This window comes from Doryrhamphus excisus, chromosome 15 (genome assembly GCF_030265055.1).
Source record: "Doryrhamphus excisus isolate RoL2022-K1 chromosome 15, RoL_Dexc_1.0, whole genome shotgun sequence".
Lineage (NCBI taxonomy): Eukaryota > Metazoa > Chordata > Actinopteri > Syngnathiformes > Syngnathidae > Doryrhamphus > Doryrhamphus excisus.
Genome location: NC_080480.1, coordinates 7,798,121 through 7,818,783, shown reverse-complemented (window position 1 = coordinate 7,818,783; position 20,663 = coordinate 7,798,121). Strand labels below are relative to the sequence as shown.

At 40.3% G+C, this 20,663-nt stretch overlaps 1 protein-coding gene across 4 annotated transcripts; it reads left to right on the top strand.

Annotated features, from left to right (window-relative positions):
• Window positions 1–163: 163 nt before the first annotated feature.
• On the top strand, window positions 164–19,917 carry LOC131103427 (histone acetyltransferase KAT7-like). 4 transcript variants are annotated; one of them, XM_058049713.1, is made up of 16 exons: window positions 164–327; window positions 1,292–1,436; window positions 1,727–1,918; window positions 4,828–5,109; window positions 5,191–5,273; window positions 6,479–6,565; window positions 8,579–8,677; window positions 8,752–8,862; window positions 8,979–9,026; window positions 10,701–10,892; window positions 11,034–11,123; window positions 11,339–11,479; window positions 12,696–12,789; window positions 12,925–13,071; window positions 15,409–15,515; window positions 16,942–19,917. In XM_058049713.1, exons 1-16 carry the CDS (start codon window positions 313–315, stop codon window positions 17,038–17,040), a joined length of 1,932 nt encoding a protein of 643 aa, XP_057905696.1. In that variant the 5' UTR covers window positions 164–312; the 3' UTR covers window positions 17,041–19,917. The 4 variants fall into 4 exon arrangements, with proteins under 4 accessions (XP_057905696.1, XP_057905694.1, XP_057905698.1 ...); XM_058049711.1 differs by having other exon boundaries at window positions 4,825–5,109; XM_058049715.1 differs by lacking the exon at window positions 8,979–9,026 and having other exon boundaries at window positions 4,825–5,109; window positions 8,752–8,841.
• Window positions 19,918–20,663: the final 746 nt, after the last annotated feature.

The window sequence follows — 20,663 nt, the reverse complement described above, 5'->3', positions numbered from 1 at the left end:
CAACAACCATACAATCAATAAAAAAACTATGTATATACTGGCAAATTATAAGTGAACACAATAATCTAATGTTTTACACATGTAAGGGTTGATTTGACACATATCTTGCTTTGTTTCTGCACGAGAGGGTTTGGTCGACGTACCAAACATGCGCAGTAGAGGGAAAGCGGAAATCTTGATGCGCGGTTTTCAGCTGACTGTGCTCACGTCAGAACGGGCGGATTTCTGTTCAAAATTTATGGAATCTGGTAAACATTAATCCCACAACACAGATTATCAATCTGTCAGAAACGCCCAGTCCCACATGCGAACATGCCCCGCAGAAAGGTAAGGTGTATATTTGCTAGAAAATCATCTTTGAGACCAGACTGCAGCTGGGCTCACATCAACATAACGTCATAGTTTATATTATCCTGCTTGAAATATAAAATTAGGAAATGTAGAATAACTGTGACTACCAGTGAAGCGGAATTAAGTAATACACCATTAGATGTTAATGTGGCTTTGGGTATGCGTTTTATATCAACATGGAGCCATTCAGAAGAGTCGTCGTTGTGGTAGCAAATATGTATTTCTGAGTTGTCTCGTGTCTTCCTCTGCACTTTCAGATAACATTGAGATTAAAATCAAGACTGACAATTTCAAGCCTCTAATATTGGCACTGGAAAATAATACGTTTATAATAATAGCATCTCCTGCGATGAATACGACAACTTTACGTTTGCTTTGAAGATGGTGCCGTGCGTCCGTACCAAAACAACGCAAGTGATTGGTCAAAATTGTGATTAGCCCCGCCTTCCCTCTTATCTCATTGGTTGTATGCAAATGAAGTACTAATCTCCCTGCCATGATTTGAGTTGTCAAATGACGTGCATTGATACAGAGTGACGTCTTGTGTCTTATTTGTTTATCATGAACATGTGATTAGTCTTTGAATCAATGTTGTCAATTTTTTTCAACAACACATTGCAGATTACATTATCAGGTGCACATGCTCTACTTGAAGGAGGTGATCTAACAGGATTTTTTGTATTTATTATTGTAACTGGAGCTGCTAGCTGTGGAGAGGTCTAATTAGACTGAATAAATGCATTGTACAGTTGTTGTAAAAGGCTTGTATAATCATTATAAATAATAATAAAAATAACACAACTACTGTATTTGAGGGGAGATGAATCTCCTCCCCCAGGATGGGATCTATGTTGGATTATCCCATGGTAAAAAAAAAAGAAAAAATGACTTTTCTTACATTTAACAATGGTAGCCAACAACTGTTGTTGTTTTTTGGCAGAGAACCACAGGCAGCAGTTCGGATGGGACGGAGGACTCTGATTTCTCCGCCGATCTGGAGCCAGCCGAAACCGTGGGCAAAGCGCAGCGACGTAACAGCACCCGCCTGACTCGAACATCCCTTCGTCTCAGCCAAAGCATGCAGGGTAACTTTATTAACAAATGTATACATACACCTTACTCCCTGACTCCTTGAAGAGTTGCACCAAATGAGTTGACACCTCAGGCTTTTAGCTCTTTGGCTAACGCTGCTCAACTGAGTCAATCAGTGGGGATCTGTGAACATGGGTTCGAGCCCAGGCAGTATGTATGCAGGCCTGCCTGAACTGCGATATAATAAATGTGGGATGTGCACTGTTTTGCAAAATGCCTATAAGTTATTGTTAAAGGTGCTATCTCTCGTTGTGTCCACATATAATACTTTTCACTACTCCAGATAACTCCAGCAGAGTGCGAAGCAGTTCTCCTGCAGCGGTGGGCCCTGAAGAAGGTTTGGATGCAGCAGCAGCCTCTGTGTTTTCCTCAGGACGAAGGATCACGCGCAGCCAGCAGGGGGCGACAAATACTGCAGCCAAAAAATACCCACTTCGTCAAGGCAGGTCATCCGGGTTAGATGTGGAGCCTCACGGTGAGTCTACAAGTAGTCAAGATATATTTATGACATCTGAAACTAGAGATGGTCTTAATGTATTTTGTTTAAAGTATGTGACTCGTTATAAACAAGACGAGCAACAGAGCAAGTGTTTAAATCAGAACAGCGTAGTATCATGGACAAAGATGAAGGCAGGGCAGACTGGGAGATGAAAAAATGAAAAGGCAGTGGCAGCATAAGAGGACAAAGAAATGTGAAAAAAGAAATGACTGACAAAAGCTGAAAATGAGTAACAACGACAGCCTGGCGAGGAGGAAAGTAATGTATTCACTGTACTGTGCCGTGCATTCTGCACAGAATGTTCCTGATTTTAAAGAAGACAAATATGGCACATATTTTGGCCTATTTTGTCACTGCTCTGAATGAATCAGCATAAAGTAAGCTACAGTTTTTAGATTAATACACTGTAAGAGGTAATTATCAGTGTCACCTAGAACAGATGTAGAATATCTACTTTGACCTAGATGTTAGACGCGGCTTCATACAACAAAAACTGCAGTACTTTGGATTATTGTCTGATGTGCCTTTTAAGGCAGTTTAATAACAACATGAAGTAATTGGATTATGGCGCTTGCACACAGGCGACTCCATATAAGTGTGCTGACATTGGAGATACCGTATATGTCATTGTACATTCAGTATATTACTATATTGGTGAACAGAACATATAATGTATGGATATTGTTAAGATAAGCCTTTATTTATCTCTCAGTGGGGAAATTTCATTACATTATCAGGTACACATGCTCTACTTGATGGAGGTGATCTAACAGGATTTTCTGTATTTATTATTGTAACTGGAGCTACTAGCTGTGGTGAAGTCTAATTAGACTGAATAAATGCAGGTAATGCTTAGGTAATTATTATAAATAATAATAAAAATAACACAACTACTGTATGAGAGGGGAGATGATTTATGGAACTTAAAAAACACTTAAAAAAACGTTAAAAAAACAGTAATTATGAGCCATCTGTTCGTCTCTCTGTGCTACAACGGCAGGCTTCACTCTGCATGTGTCTGTGTGCATTGGCTCGACGTGAACACAGAAGAGAGTGAGTGTCTTCTCAGCTGTTACACCTCTTTGCACCAGTAGTGGGGTTACACGAGTGCTAGGAGTTAGCAAGCAGACGCAAATATGAATAAAGGTACAAAGTGATAGTTTGCAAACCGAATGCCACAGTTCCAGTGTGGTCCACTGTCAAAACTTACTGAGGCGGAATACATTTTAAATGAAACATTGCTAAAAGTTGCGCACTGTGGTCCAGCTTGTAATACACAAGACGTGGTGACACACAGGTCGTGCAGTCTATCATATCCATTATTATTATATCCATCATCCTCCACAATAGTTTAACAATACACTACATAATTGTGTGTATGAAGGTTTTATTGAAGTGTTTTTTTCCAGAGGTGATCTTTATAATGTAATGTCGCTGGGAGTATCTTGCTGTACAGTTTGGAAAGCACATGGTTTGAGCTTACATAGTAGTTAGTTCATATTTTGCATTATCTGTTTGTAGTCTATTGTCTGTGTTTCACCACCTATTGTGTTGCTGTGTGTGTGTGTGGTTCTTTTGACACCAGGAGTAGGAATTGTGTGTGACGTGGTGGCGCTCCGCCATTCGTAGCTAGTATTTGTAGCTCAGACAGGTACGCTACACTTGAGTACTATCGAGTGGCTCAAATGTGACCTGATGATTGTTGAATGATCATTCATTCATTCATTTTCTACCACTGGAACCTATCCCAGCTGTCTTCGGGCGAGACAAACAACCATTCACACTCATGCATTCATACAAATGGTCAATTTGGGGTAATATGAGTGTAAAGGTGACTATAGGGGTGTTAGTTCATCTCAAGTGGTCTCTAATAATGTTCATTCATTCATTCATTTTCTACCGCTTTTTCCTCACGAGGGTTGCGGGGGTTGCTGGAGCCTATCCCAGCTGTCTTCGGGCGAGAGGCGGGGTCCACCCTGGACTGGTTGCCAGCCAATCACAGGGCACATATAGACAAACAACCATTAACACTCACATTTATACAAATGGTCAATTTGGAGTAATATGAGTGTAAAAGTGACTATAGGGGTGTTAGTTCATCTCAAGTGGTCTCTAATAATGTTAACACATTCATACCTATGGACAATTTGGAGTCGCCAATTAACCTAGCATGTTTTTTGGAATGTGGGAGGAAACCGGAGTCCCCGGAGGAAAAAAACATGCATGCATGGGGAGAAAATGCAAACTCCACACAGAGATGCCCGAGGATGAAATCGAACTCGGGTCTCCTAGCTGTGTGGCCTGCACGCTAACCACTGTACCATTGTGCAGGCTGGGAATATATTTGTCAAGAAATTAAGTATCTCTCCTAAATTTACATGGTTCCAACACAAACTTTGACATGTGGAGGATACTAGTTTGAAATTATTCCCAAGAAGTCCTGTTTTGATGTTGCACCCAGTGTGAAGAGGAAGGAAAGAACAAGCACCACAGTGGGTTCTTTCATTCGTCGGCCAGCCTCTGGGAGCTCTGCACCTCTTGCTCCACTCGCATCAGTCTTGGCTATTGGATTTCTCTGCAGGGTCTCATAAAGTGTTAAGTGCGTCCTGATGCATGGTGCAAATGAATTGTTAGCTTGTTTTGCTGGGGCTTCACTACCATGCAATTAAAAGAGAACAAGAAAAAAAACGAAATGCTTCATGATAGCAAGAAAAAAAAAAGAATATCTTTATGTAGAATTTACCAAAACTTAAAAAAATTTAAGCCTCATCATTACTGTTATAAATATGAAAAAATATTGTGACAAATGAGTGTACCTAACTAAGTAACTAAGAGGTTGCTGAGTCCTCAGTCCTCATTTTAGTGTGCCTGTCCTGGCTCAGCAGAAATAAAGCAGGCGGCAGACAACGACGAGACCCCTCCCCGCACGCCGACAGGCAACGCTCCATCTTCAGAGTCAGACATTGAGCTTTCCAGCAACGGGAACGACCGTGTGTCTTCCAGCAACGATGTCATAGTTTCTCAAGAAGAGGACGAGAGATTGGCGAAGGAGCTTTCGCTCAAAGAGGCCGCCGCTCACGACCTTTCCCACCGGCCCAAACGGCGGCGCTTCCATGAGAGCTATAACTTCAACATGAAGTGTCCCACACCTGGATGTAACTCACTGGGTAAGGAATGCTGATTCTTTATTTGAATGTTAATCTTGGATCAAATGTAGCAAATGTACCGCCTTTTCTGAACGCTCTTAGGTCACCTGACAGGAAGACATGAGAGACACTTCTCCATATCAGGATGCCCTCTTTACCACAACCTTTCAGCTGATGAGTGCAAGGTAAAAAACACACACACACTCTGTACTGTAATAGTGAATAGTTGCATCCAGAGGGGAACGGATCAGTTAGTGAAAATGATGTAATAGACACAAAGACAGAATCACGTGACACACCAAACCATAGAAGAAGAAACAAAGCATGCGCATAAGTCTGTCGTCCGCCTCCAAGACTCATCTAGACTTACGAGAGATGGAATTACTTCTGCGAGTCATTATGGAGTATCACACAACAAAGTATCATAATGTAGACAGGGCTGAGTCATGCCAGTCGAAATATTCCAATATTATATTGGTTTGTCATCAAATCTCTCTTTTGACATGAAAGCGAAACAGCCGGCGTTTCAGATTTTCCCACTCTGGAAGACATTTTCAAAAAATACCATCTCAGTGCACCCAAAATGCCATTTTTGTGTGGATGACAGACTGAAACAATAAAATGCGACCTCAAAACGTTCGGGTGTGCATAGCCTCCCAGAAACACACACCACACCACGATTACTTGAGTAAACGTGTGAAACCTTGTTGGTGGAAAGACCAGGGGCACATGTTCAGGAGAGGTGCAAGATGGGGGTGGCATTGTCGAATGGAATATGACGGCATTGGAAAACGATAACCCACCAGATGGTTACAAAGACTCATAGTCAATGTTAGAGTTTGAAAATCCCTGAGCTACTGCACTGTAGCTATTTGTTGACAAAAGTCACTCTCTTTACGCGAGAATAAAAAATATAAAACAATTTTTTACCATTTGTGTAAAAGCATATATTTTTTTAGGATAACTTACCGAACATGGTGCTTTGATGCCTTTTGCTTGTGACGTCACGTGCACACCACTGTAATACCGTTTAATTTTCCAGAGTCGTTTAGTGTGTTTGTGTTGTGCAAGGTGGTGCTTACTATTTATAAGGAGCCGTTTAATTAAATGCCACTTTCTTTAATAGGTGCTTGAATAGCTACTTGCTAGTGATTTGTGGATTTTTTTCAGTATTCCCATTTATTTAAAAATAAAATGCAACCTCATTTCTATGTATGGCCATAGGAATGTGATTATTCCAAACAAATGACAGTGAAAGGAACCAACAGTTTAAATTGAAATTGTCAGGTTGCAAAGACACCTGGAAGATAGGAAGGACACTGTGCAAGGTTTTGCGCTGCAGGGCTGGCTGTGAGTTGCCGGTTGTTACACGTTGTTGATGTTTTGTCAGGGCAAATCATCAAGTCGTGAGAAACAAGCCGAGGAAAGGACACTGTCCCATCGTCAAGACGAGAATAGACACTCCACAAGAAGCCAGGTATGTTGCTGTTTTCACTTGAGTCTCACTTGAGTGCACTGACTCATCAGTTACATTTTTTTCTCTTGTGTGCTGTTGTGGAAATGTGCAAGCATGAAATAATCAAGGCCAAGTCCCTTAGTCAAATTGAATTAGAACCGGGCCAAACAGGAGCATTAAAGTTGGTGTTTTTTTCACTTTACATTGTACCCAAAAGCAACTCTGCGTGCAGAAGCCTCATAAAAAATATAGATGAACTATGTAATGGAAATTTTACAGTCTGCAATTCCTCATTCAGGCAAGAGTAGGCTTGTTATGTTGCATCACATATGAAATAATGCAACTGGGTTTATCCCATCAGAATGATTCAATTGCAATCACCAAATAGGTCTCAAAGACAGAGGTCTCAAACTCACCTCAACCGGGGGGCCCTGGAGGTAAAGTCTGGGTGAGGCGAGTATTCAGTCCGCATTTAATCATGTTTCAACCAAGTAACTAACTCAGCAACAAACAGGAGGTCATTACTCAGCATAATAGTGTAGCAAAGCAAAGCGTGAAGCACTCCCATAGTAGTAGCACTAATTGTCCTAGGTGTGTTTGTTTACCTATTACTTATTGTACTGTCATTTTTGTGTTGGTTCATTTCACCATGTGACAAGCTTACTGTGAGTTCTTTAAAAATGTTTATAGTGCTTCCATGGCACCCAAAGCGCTTCACGATTAAGTGAATCTGTGCTGCCCTCACAACACGTATCTGTATGTTGCTAGACAGCCAGCGAACCAATGAAGAAAACTCCGCACAAGAGGCTTGCTTTTCTTGCTTTATGAAGCTTTCTTGTAAAAATAAGTGGTAACTGAAACATACAGAAAAAATCAAATAAAATTCCAATACTGCTCATGTTGCAGGCTAAACACACGTCAGCTAACAGTTAGAAGAAACAAGCGTTTAGAGCAACTTTCAGCATGTTTATGAGGTTTTCCCGTTTAGTTTCTACCGTGGGCGGCACAGCGGTCGAGTGGTTGCGCAGACCTCACAGCTAGGAGACCTGGGTTCAATTCCACCCTTGGCCATCTCTGTGTGGAGTTTGCATGTTCTCCCCGTGCATGCGTGGGTTTTCTCCGGGTACTCCGGTTTCCTCCCACATTCCAAAAACATGCTAGGTTAATTGGCGACTCCAAATTGTCCATAGGTATGAATGTGAGTGTGAATGGTTGTTTGTCTATATGTGCCCTGTGATTGGCTGGCGACCAGTCCAGGGTGTACCCCGCCTCTCGCCCGAAGACAGCTGGGATAGGCTCCAGCACCCCCGTGACTCTCGTGAGGAAAAAGCGGTAGAAAATGTATGAATGAATGAGTTTCTGCCGTGAGGCGAGAGAAAACGACAAAGCTTGTCTATACGCAAGAGCACTCACTCTCTAGCGATACTTTCTAGAGAAGATGTCTCACTCTGTAAACTTTTTAACCTTAGCGTTTTTAACAATATTTATTCGAACATTTTGCTATTTATTACTTTCATTTTAACTAACTTATGAAACGTATGAATTATTAATGTCTTCGACCCAAAGACATGACAGAATCCATAATTCATAAGTCATCACTCATTTCATCCGTAGCCACAGCTGCCCAAGGGTAGTCTGACGGAAACATTCATTCACATTGATACACCAGCGTGGGCAGCACTGGAGGTAAGGTTGGTGACGTGTCTTGCCCAATGACACTGACTGGGTAGAGGGAGAGAGAATCGAACCACCTGGATGACTTATACGCTACCTCCTGGGCCACTCCTGCCCCAAAATTTAATGTCAAGTCGAGGGGGCCTGCACACGATAGTCCTTTGTGAATAGAACATCAACTTTACAACAAGTGAATCATATTCTTCACTTGTCCAACATAATCAATGCGTGGGAGGCCATCGGGCAAATTGCCAGTCAAAATAAAAGCGTAATCGTTGCTTCGCACACCTTGTCTACATGTGATGTGATCCTCGAAGACACGGTGTTACAAGGTGTGAGCAAGTCTCTCTGATGTGTCAGGCCCCAACAGATTGTCAGCTGCGCTACAAAGAGAAGGTGACTGAGCTGAGGAAGAAGAGGAACTCTGGCCTCAACAAGGAGCAGAAGGAAACCTACATGGTCAGTGGATGAGAAATGTGTCCATTTGAAGCGCTGCATGCGATATTAGTCTTAATGACTGTGTTTACTGATAGGATCATCGTCAGAGCCACGGGACCAACCGTGAGCCACTGCTGGAGAACATCACCAGCGACTACGACCTGGACTTGTTCAGGAAAGCGCAGGCACGTGCCTCGGAGGACCTTGTAAGAGAGAAAACTCATCATCACCCACCTCCTTCACTCCTCTTTCCTTGTGTTTGTTATTTGCTTCCCTGTCCCCGTCCCCCGTTTTGCCTTCTTCCTCTTCTTCTCTCTTCCAGTCCGCACACCCTCCTCTGCAGCCTCAGGAGGAGTCTGAAATATTCTTGGTAGATGGCACAATCCCTTTCAGTTACTCTGTGTTGTTTCTCCCTCTGTTCTGTTCCATTGAGACCCATTCAGAGCCATTTTGTTTTTGACCCTGAAATGACTCCCTGACATTAAATATGAATGTCTCAATCAAGGCCTCGGTGGGGGCCCGTCCTCTATCTGTTGCCACCTAGTGAGATCATTAGAATAATACAATATATTTTTAATTAGCTTTTCAATTGGATGCCCTGTAAACAAAATCATTTGTACTCGTACTGCATCTTATTGCAAAGTCTGCAGTTATTGTATTGCAACATACCGTGAACCTTGTTTACCACAATATCAGTATAAAACAGTAGATGCCCGCTTTTCACAGAGGTTATATCCGGGGCCACAAGCGAATGGCAAAACTTGCAAGAGTAATTGATACGGCCATAAACAGTTATAAACAGTCTATTGTTGACACCCCCCCCAAACACTCGTACTCGCTTGATGTTGATTATCTCCCTCAATTTTGGATCAACATTTGCAATAAATGTGGTATCAGACTCAGCTCTCGAACTTCAGTTGGCATCGTTCACTAGCAACAGACGCTAACAAGTTGAAAGCAAAATGCACGATCCAGTTTATTCAGGCCGAGTTGTTCATTTAATCAGCAACTCTGGTGTGTTTAAAGACCCCTGAACAAAGTGCGAAATATCAACGCTTCCTGAAAAAACATTATCGGTGAATCATAAAGACATTTTTTTAACAATGGTACATATAACATATAACATGTGACAATGGTATACATATATAATTTTTAGTATTATTATGTATATATAAGATTGAGTGGTTAGCGTGCAGGCCACGCACCTAGGAGACCCGAGTTCGATTCCACCCTCTGGTATCTCTCATGTTCTCCCCGTGCATGCGTGGGTTTTCTCCGGGTACTCCGGTTTCCTCCCCCATTCCAAAAACATGCTAGGTTAATTGGCGACTCCAAATTGTCCATAGGTATGAATGTGAGTGTGAATGGTTGTTTGTCTATATGTGCCCTGTGATTGGCTGGCGACCAGTCCAGGGTGTACCCCACCTCTCACCACAAGACAGCTGGGATAGGCTCCAGCATCCCCGCGACCCTCATAAGGATAAGCGGTAGAAAATGGATGAATGGTTTTGTCAAATCAAGTAATTAAGAGAATGACATCCAGTATAATTTCCATATTTCAAGGTTTCAAACGTGCGATTCTGGTTGTTCCGATGTTGGTCTGTTTGCTTTCCTGTACTCTGGTCTTGCAAACTTTAAGTCATACTCCAACTGTTTCCACACTATTATGTTTGTTTAATTATTGTTAGTGCTCACCTGCACATTTGGCTGAAAGAATCAATGACTACTCATTTCCTAAAAAAAAAAAAACACTGCAATTTTAGTAGCTAATTGAAATTGGATCATTTTTTTCCTTTCCTCTCTCTTTGTATGTCTTCATTGTTGTTTTGTTTTACTTTGCGTCTTTGGTGCCTGGTTTCCTAGGTGTGATTTATGCCTAATCTTATCTTCCCCAGACTAATGGAGATCTTTTCTATTATGTCCTCTCTTCTTCTTCTTCTTTTTCTTCTTATGTCCCCGCTGCTTATTTCCCAATCCTCTCCACGTATCATTTCTTTCCTCCACCCATCTTCACCACCACATCCTCTTACCCTGGTCTACACAGGAGAAGCTTCGTCTGGAAGGTCAGGTGTCAGAAGGGAGCAACATGATAAAGATCATTGTGTTCGGCCGCTACGAACTGGACACATGGTACCACTCGCCATACCCGGAGGAATATGCACGCTTGGGGAGGCTGTACATGTGTGAATTCTGCCTTAAGTATATGAAGAGCCAGACCATCCTGCGGAGACACATGGTAAAGCTTTTATTTCCTCTCCCAATTCATGTGAAAATGAATTTAAATGTTTATCACTCTTTTAGATGTAACATTGTTTTTAAGCTTTCTGTTTCTTAGTCCAAGAGACTAAAATGTCTTTGTTTATCACTTTCACACAAGGCCAAGTGTGTTTGGAAGCATCCCCCAGGCGATGAAATCTACAGAAAAAGCAACATCTCAGTCTTTGAGGTGGACGGCAAGAAGAACAAGGTGAAAAAGCCCTAGTGTCTCCCTTATGAAGGTTATATACGCATAAAATAGGCTGCTTTTTATTTACTTTTATTTACTTGCCGGTAGAATGTGCATACCTGCATACAGATTCTACCATCCGCACATTTTGTAGGCAGTGTGAAGCAGACACTCAAATGGGGACAAGTTTATTTAACCAATCACACATTTTATAATATATATAATTTTTTTTACAGATTTACTGTCAGAACCTGTGTCTTTTGGCCAAACTCTTTCTGGACCACAAGACTTTGTATTATGATGTGGAACCTTTCCTTTTCTACGTGATGACAGAGGCTGACAACACAGGGTGCCACTTGGTGGGGTATTTCTCGAAGGTAAAAAAAGTCCTTTCATTTTCAACATGCTGTGATTTTCAAACAGGAACCAATGACGAAATGTTGAGCTCTTTTTATAGAACTGATTTTTCTTGTTGCTTGAATTTAGTTCAAACCCAAAATATGTATAAAATAAATTCATTCATTCATTCATTTTCTACCGCTTATCCTCACGAGGGTGGCAAGGGTGCTGGAGCCTATCCCAGCTGTCTTCGGGCGAGAGGCGGGGTCCACCCTGGACTGGTTGCCAGCCAATCACAGGGCACATATAGACAAACAACCATTCACACTCACATTCATACCTATGGACAATTTGGAGTCGCCAATTAACCTAGCATGTTTTTGGAATGTGGGAGGAAACCTGAATTAGTCAAAAAGGTCCGATTACTGTGGAAAACACTGCATCAGAAACACTACATAATGAAATCTAAATGGAAATGTCAAAAAAAACAAAAACGCATCCAGATAACTGTTATTGGGAGTCCTTAGTGGAAACTGGCATTCAGAAACACATAGTGCCTTAGCTTTTGTTTCCTGCTGCTCATTTTCCTCACCTTTTCAGCGTGCTTTTGTGTGTAACACCTCCGTCTCTCTTCTGCTTAGCGCCGATTAAGACTAATTTGACGAATTTTGACTAATCACTTGCGGCTTAAATAGGTAAAAAAAACAACACAAGAACAGCTTGTTCACTTCAAAGAGCCGGCTCTAAGAGATGTTTTGTTCGTCTGACGCCTTTTAAGAAAATATTGCAAACATGTACAACCACAGTCACGGACAGCGGCACACTGTCAAATTTTACTCCACACGGTACACGTGTACTAATGGAAGCACACTTCAGTATACCGAGACACAGAAGGAGAGACCTACGAAGACCCGAGACTTGTCCCTAAAACACCGAATGGGATGTTAAGACTTCAGACTCAACCTTAAAACTCAGACCTCAGACTTCAAACTTGTATGCGGCCTTCAAGTCCATTTGTTTTGTCATTCCACACAAGCCACTTAATGCAATTACTTAATGCAAATACTAAATCTGCATCAACCTACAAATAATAGTTAGATACTACACCATGCAGGCCGTTAATGTATGTAATAAACACAAACATTTATTGACAACTGGCCGTGACAAACACTATTCACTGCACCACAACATGATTTTTGAAGCAATTGTGTCAGCGTGTATATAAACATTTGTGTATTTGTCCTCCGTGTGCAGGAGAAAAACTCTTTCCTCAACTACAATGTGTCCTGCATCCTCACCATGCCCCAGTACATGAGGCAAGGCTACGGCAAGATGCTTATAGACTTTAGTAAGTATGAAGTCTAGTTGTGGTTGTGTTGATCCTTGTCTTTTTTTATATTTGTGTCTTCAGAAAAACTTCATTCTTCCAGTTCATATTGCTTATTAATCTCAGTCTCTTTTTTTTACATATATATGCTTCCAGGTTATCTATTGTCGAAGGTGGAAGAGAAAGTTGGCTCACCAGAGCGGCCCTTATCTGACCTGGGCCTTATCAGCTATCGCAGTTACTGGAAGGAGGTGTTGTTACGCTACCTGAACAACTTTCAGGGGAAAGAAATCTCCATTAAAGGTCAGAACTGAACTGATTTGTTTTAACGCTGCACAATTAAAATAAGAAAGAAAGGTTGTGAAATATGTAATCCCTCATTTATTGCAGTTAATGGGTTCCAGGCCCGACCGTGATAAGTGAATTTTCATGAAGTAGGATTTCTTATTTCTAAATGTAATATTTTCATGGATAAAAACCTGTTTATATATGTTTTTTAACATTAGCATATAGTCACCTTTATTGTTATAGCCTTTCCCAATATTCATTCATTCATTCATTATCCTCACAAGGGTGCTGGAGCCTATCCCAGCTGTCTTCAGATGAGAGAGGCGGGGTACACCCTGGGCTGGTCGCCAGCCAATCACAGGGCACATATAGACAAACAACCATTCACACTCACATTCATACCTATGGACAATTTGGAGTCGCCAATTAACCTAGCATGTTTTTGGAATGTGGGAGGAAACCGGAGTACCCGGAGAAAACCCACGGGGAGAACATGCAAACTCCACACAGAGATGGCCGAGGGTGGAATCTTTAGCTGTGTGGGCTGCGCAGCCCTATGTATTATGTCTTATTTTCTTTTATTATATTAACTATATTGGGTAATATGAGTGTAAAGGTGACTATAGGGGTGTTAGTTCATCTCAAGTGGGCTCTAATAATGGCAAAAGTGCACGAGTATTTGATACGCCCATAAACAGTTCTATTGTTGACACCCCCCCCAAACACTCGTACTCGCTTGATGTTGATTATCTCCCTCGAATTCGGATCAACATTTGCAATAAAGGTGGTATCAGACTCAGCTCTCGAACTTCAGTTGGCATCGTTCAATCGCGACAGACGCTAAAAAGTTTGAAAAAAATGCACGATCCAGTTTATTCAGGCCGAGTTGTTCACTTGCACAATCAGCAACTCCGGTGTGTTCAAGGACCACTGAAACAAGTGCGAAATCTCAACGCTTCCTGAAAAAACATTATCGGTGAATCATAAACATAAACTTAAAAATAATGGTACACATGCATATGCTAGTTTTTAGTATTATTATTATATATACTATAAGATGGCTGCACGGCGTTCAAGGGGTTAGCGTGCAGGCCACGCACCTAGGAGACCCGAGTTCGATTCCACCCTCGGGCATCTCTGTGTGGAGTTTGCAAGTGGGCTCTAATAATGTTAACACATTCATACCTATGAACAATTTGGAGTCACCAATTAACCTAGCATGTTTTTGGAATGTGGGAAGAAACAGGAAGAAACCCACGCATGCACAGGGAGAACATGCAAACGCCACAGATGGCCGAGGGTGGAATCGAACTCGAGTCTCCTAGCTGTGTGGCCTGCATGCTAACCAACTCGTCCGCCGTGCAGCGCCCTTTCCCAATATAGCAAACACAATGACAGAAAAATAAGACTTATTCCACAATAAATAAGAGAGCTCCTTGTGATAGCTTGTGATTGGCTCCTGTCAAATAAAGAGCTACCTGGTCCTCACACAGTCGTACTCGCCACAATGTGCCATTTTATGACGCGGCTTACTGTCCACAGTGCAGCTTACATATCTACAAATCTGTTTTTCTCTCTAAATTTAGTGGGTGTGGCTTATACACCGTAAATTACAGTAACTGTTCACAATAGGCTTTGCAATGCAATGTAAAATATAATACTGTACATATTGTTACCAGGTCCAACCTGACAAAATAACAAAGCAGCAGCAAAGGAATAGTAACACGCTGTTCTTTCCATTCCAATGTTCTTTTCCTCGGTTCTTTTTTTCTTTTAACTTTGCGAAGCTGCATGTCTCATTCTTAACATTGAATGTAAGGTGTGTGTTTACCAATATGAGAATCACAGAAATGATTTCCAAGCCATTATTATGCGGGTGAAAGGTGCTCTCAGTGTATTGTCATGATTCACCCACACTGCGTTTTCCATTCTCTGACACGCCTGTGAGAATTAGAAAAACACAAAGCACATTTTGTCATCATTCAAAACCCTTTTGATTGCATTTGCAGCTGTGTCTGTATAGTGTGCTTTTATTTATTATTAGAAAGTCCAACTGTGACATGCGGCGGGAAAGAAAAATGAAAAATAATGATGGCAGATCGTCCTGCAAATGACAAAAAAACACGAGTAATTGATACACCCATAAAAAGGTCTCTTTTTGACACACAGACCCAAAAACACCGCCTTGTGTGGACATCGATCTTTTCGGCCACAGACGAGGGATGTTTTTAAAAGTACTTACCAACATGCTTTTGTTTGATGTTGAAAGCAGAAGGACACTAAGCCAATGAAGTGCTTCACACACGCTATAACGTATAAAAAATGTCCTATCACGTTACTGTTTCTGCTCAGAGATCAGCCAGGAGACGGCAGTAAACCCTGTGGACATTGTCAGCACACTGCAGTCCCTCCAGATGCTCAAATACTGGAAAGGCAAACACTTGGTTTTAAAGCGACAGGTAGGTTGGATCACTCTTTGTTCATGTGACTACTGATCAATAACGTCCAAGCTTTAGGAAATATCTCAGGCAAAAACATTTTCTTGGCTTTTATTATTCATTGATACTTTGGGACACTTGACCTATGACAGCGGATCAGGGCAACATTTCAAGACAAAAATGACATTTTCAGAGTAAAATTGTAAATTTACAAGAAAAAAAAAGTTGTAGGAATAGGTCAAAGGTCACATAAGCCCCCCCTCCCTTTTCATAGCTGTCTGAGGCAATGCCTGTAGTATAAAGTTCTAAGTTTTTTCTCATACATTTACGACTATTTTTGTAATATACTCGTAAATTCTTGACTTTACTGCTAAAATCTCTGATTATTTTAACAGGCATTGCCTGGGACAGCTATAAAAAGGGGGGACTTAAGTGATCTTTGGCTTTGGGCAAATTTTACGACTTTTTTTCTCATGAATTCATGACTTTATTGCTGGCATTTCTGATTATTTTAATACTCCGTCATAACAGGCATAGCCTGGGACAGCTATGAAAAGGGGGGACTTAAGTGACCTTTCTGACTTTTTTTTTTCCGGAAATGTATGCCTTTTTTTCGTAGATGTAAAACTTTATTCTCTTAAATGTACAACTTTACTCGCTTAAAAGGGAGTAAAATAGTGTGAGATTAATTAAAACACGAGAAAACGTGGTAATTTACACACAATTTCCTCATTTTTACTTACGTAAACGCAGTATTTTACTGAAATGTATGTAAATGTGAGTAGTATTTTACTCACTTGTGAGTATTTTAAGAAATGTTACTTTTAAGTAAGTTTTTAATACGACTGCAACAGTAGTACAATACAATAGCAGTACAATAAACTGAGCAGCTCAGTCTGTAGTCCATGAAGGCCGCGTACTGTAATAAAATACAGTAGTATTTTTATTTTAAGAGTATTTTAATAAATGTTACTTTTAAGTGAGTAAAATACTACTGCTAACTGCAGTAAACCCTGTTTTATTGTGGTTAATTGGTTCCAGACCCAGCCATGATCAGTGAGTTTCCATGAAATAGGTTCCAAGGACCTGTTTCCAAGAACCTTCTTAATACGTATTTTTAACATTATTAGAGCCCTCTAGTTATGAACAGAATAGCCCTATATTCACTTTTACACTCATATTACTCAATATATAATCACTTTAGACATAATAATAGAGAATATGACAAAAAATGATGCAAAATATGTACGCAAAAGTGAGTAAAATGCTACATTTCACTTTCACTTTTACAGACAGGGCACAAAATGCTTTTTAATAAGATATCCTATTCTTATAAAATAAAAAAAGACAAAAAAAACTATAACACATAAAATAAATGTTAAAAAATCCAATTGTAGTGGGAAGTAAGTGGAACGTATTTAAATAGAATCTCCCTGTTGTACCGTAGGACCTTATTGATGACTGGAAAGCCAAGGAGCGTAAACGTGGTTCGGGTAAAACCATCGACCCCGCAGCCTTAAAGTGGACACCACCGAAAGGAACGTAGAAGAACTTCAACACAGCACACATCGTCTTCTGCACACACACACAAACACACACAAATATTCACCCTGTTTTTGGTCACTTCCAGCAGCTTCTTACAATGTTGGTCCAGGTTTGCCACTCATTCTAATTATTAGCACAGTATGCTATACTTTTTGGCTCGCTGGTTACTGCATTCAATCACTGGCCTACATAAGAAATATAGGAAATAAAACTTGCAGTAGTGTCAGCTTACGTCAACCTGTGCTAAAATTCCATTCCATTTCCTAAAATAGAACATGTTTTTCATAAAAGTAACACGCTTGAGCTCTGACTGGAAAAAACTTGAAAGTTACCATAATTTCCGGTGTATAACCCACTCCTTTTTTCTTAAACATTGAACCCTGCAGTGCGGCTAGTTCGAATCTCATCACGGAAACAATCGCTTTTTCTTTGGCAGGAGCCAATCGGGAACTATCAGTGAACAAGCTTGGCGGAAATCACAGGAAGTCATTACTCAGTATAACAGTGTGACTCACTCTATCTTACAGTCAACGCTAAACTCATCACACAGCAGCTTAACACTCAAGAAGTACCGAGGAAATATATATATTTTAACATTTTTCCATAATGCATTTCGTCTAAGCAAAGCATTTCAGTGGTGCCTGCCGGGGTGCTGCAATGATGTCAGTCTCCCTCTGGGCTCCTCTGGCTCCCCGTGGCGGACAGTGGCAGCATTGCAGGGCCTTGGCAGCCATCCACCCATCCATTTTCAATGTTGTTTTATATTTTTTATTTTAAACTCGTTCTGGTACTTGTATATTTCTTAGCTAGATTGTGGGTGTTAAGTTGCTGTGTGATGAGTTTAGCGTTCTTTGTAAGATGACAACGTCATTCTGACTGTTATATTGAGTAATGACCTCCTCTCCTGTGATTTTCCAATGGATTGATAAGCTAGCCATGCCACAATATGCCTGCTTCTTGTCCGGCTTGGCTTATATAAGTACAAATCTGTTTTTCTTTCTAAATTTAGTGGGTACGGCTGCGTTTTATACACCGGAAATTTTGGTATTCATTGCTTTGAAAGTTTAAAAAAACAATGATTGCCTCATCCAAAAATTGTGTTTGATTTAATCTTTCAAAAGGATGCTTGTTTAGGTGATGAAGAGAAGAAATGTAAAAAAAATGTAAAAGAATGTGAAGATATACTGTAGATAAACCTGTTATAGCTATAGCTGCCATTGGCCTTATTTGGACTCTTTTATGTCTTCAAGATGGGACCTGCCTTCATTTTTTCTTTTGTGTTTAACTTAAAGTCGATTTAGTTTTCCCTCTCTAATTTTACTATTTAATCAATTTCTACCTCTTTGGGTTTACCACTGTATAAATGTCGAAATATACGCCTATTTTCCCCTCCTATTGTGTGAAATTGTCATGTGCAGACCCTTTTTTAAAATTAGAAATGTTTATTTATATAGTTAAGTCATTTGTAAAGTGTAGAAAAGGTTTGTTAGAAGATGCTTCCATGTTAATATAATAACTATTGTTTCAATATGTTATGCTTTTTCATTTGTTGCTGCAAACACTTTGGGACTGAAACGAGTTCAAAATGTTTTTCTGCACATTTTTTTGTTTTCTTTGACTGGGATTGAACGTATTTTAATGATGTGGGAAGATTTAGTGCAAAATAGGTTGATTGACACAATAACAGGCAATTGGCAACTTAGCTTATGTTATTTAATCTTAGCTTAGCTTAGCTTAGAGTAGGCAGGAAATAATCTTTATAAAGATAGATAGACTCCCTTTATTGTCATTGCACAAAAACACAGTAGTGAAATTGCTAACGAAATGTCGTTGCCTGGCTCCCATATAATAACAGACACAAAAGAAGATAAGTAATAATAAATAATAATAATGTGGAGAATAAATAGATAGAATAGACACCAAATATGAACAACATAATGTAAAGTGCAGCGTGAACAGTAAATTGCCCAAATAATTTAAATAAATAATAATAGTATAAGTAAAGGTAGAGGGGCTTATTTGCTTATTGTTAAATAACTTACTAATGAAACAATTAATATATTATGTTTTATTCGTCCTAGTCTTTTTCAGTGCTAATGCTAAGCTAAGCTAACGGTTAGCACTTTCCAGTAACCTTATTAACGTTCTATATGACGTCTTCAAATGTACTAAATTGTTATTTTGTGGTGATGTAATGGTACACATTTTTGACATTTCTACTAGCTGAGGCTGTGGTTCGATTCCCAGCCTGGGTTGTGTCAGGAAGGGCATCCGGCATAAAAAAAATCCAACAATTCACTTGCTGTGACGACCCTTGCTGACATTCAGACCCCTGTAACTGCTTTTATTTTCAAAACTTCCCCAAAGTTTGATGACCACATTCCATAGGGGAATAGGGAAGGTATACAAAGTGCGGTCTAGGGGACATTTGTGCACAGACAAGAAAAATACCCAATAATGATTTTGCCATCTGCTGTATGAATAACAGCAAAAAAATATAAAATGGCCTTAGCATTACTTATTTTTTCAGTATGTGGCCCTCTGTGGAAAAAAAAAAGTCTAACCTCTGCTGATTTAGTCTTTTTGTGGCTCTGAATTATGGAGCATTGGCTTTGGTATTGGCTGAGCCAATGGCAGCTATGGACCAGCAACTACAAAATTTAGCTTTGGGCATTAACCCATCTTAGTGGACATGGAACCATTGTGTACGTTTTCACAAACCACCAGCGAGACGTTGTGATCCGGCGTCTCCAAGCACCTTGCTTCGACACAACACAGCAACAATCCACAACGTAGCTTAGCGTCAATGTTTAGCTCTGTTGTGCTTTTGTACGAGCTTCTGCCTTTTGCTTCCTCTTCAATAAACCTGAAACACTGACTGGTAATGGTTTCATTGAATTTGAACATGCATTCATGTTACAATGGAATACACCAAATTTTACAATGCACAATTCCACACGTCCAAAAAGTTGTTGTTCACTTCATGTATTGAATCAATACAATGAATATAAATAAAGTATATTCATTCATTCATTTTTTTACCGCTTATCCTCACGAATGTTGCGAGGGTGCTGGAGCCTATCCCAGCTGCCTTTGGGCGAGAGGCGGGATACACCCTGGACTGGTCACCAGCCAATCACAGGAATAAATTATATAACATTCCTAATAAACAATAATGAGATCAAATATTTAATCACGCTTAATCGACTTTTGTTCATAGCTAACTCATAATTAATCACAATTTTTGTAAGTTCATTCATTCATTTTCTACCGCTTTTTCCTCACGAGGGTCGCCGGGGTGCTGGAGCCTATCCCAGCTGCCTTCGGGCGAGAGGCGGGATACACCCTGGACTGGTCACCAGCCAATCACAGGAATAAATTATATAACATTCCTAATAAACAATAATGAGATCAACTCTTTAATCGCGATTAATCGACTTTTGTCCATAGCTAACTCATAATTAATCACAATTTTTGTAAGTATACCTTTGAAATCATTCTAATATTAGAGCTGTCTAATGATTAGAAATATTAATCAAATTAATTATGATTAATCGCCATTTCCCACAATGTGTGAAATGTTTGTCACCATGCTTCAGCCACATCCTGTGGCACAGGCTAAAA

What these genes read in the sequence shown, in the direction of transcription:
- LOC131103427 (XM_058049711.1), top strand. An exon ending in TTTCAGCTGATGAGTGCAAG is followed by an intron (nt 5,274 to 6,478) that starts GTAAAAAACACA and finishes ATGTTTTGTCAG; the next exon opens with GGCAAATCATCAAGTCGTGA. An exon ending in TGGACGGCAAGAAGAACAAG is followed by an intron (nt 11,124 to 11,338) that starts GTGAAAAAGCCC and finishes TTTTTTTTACAG; the next exon opens with ATTTACTGTCAGAACCTGTG.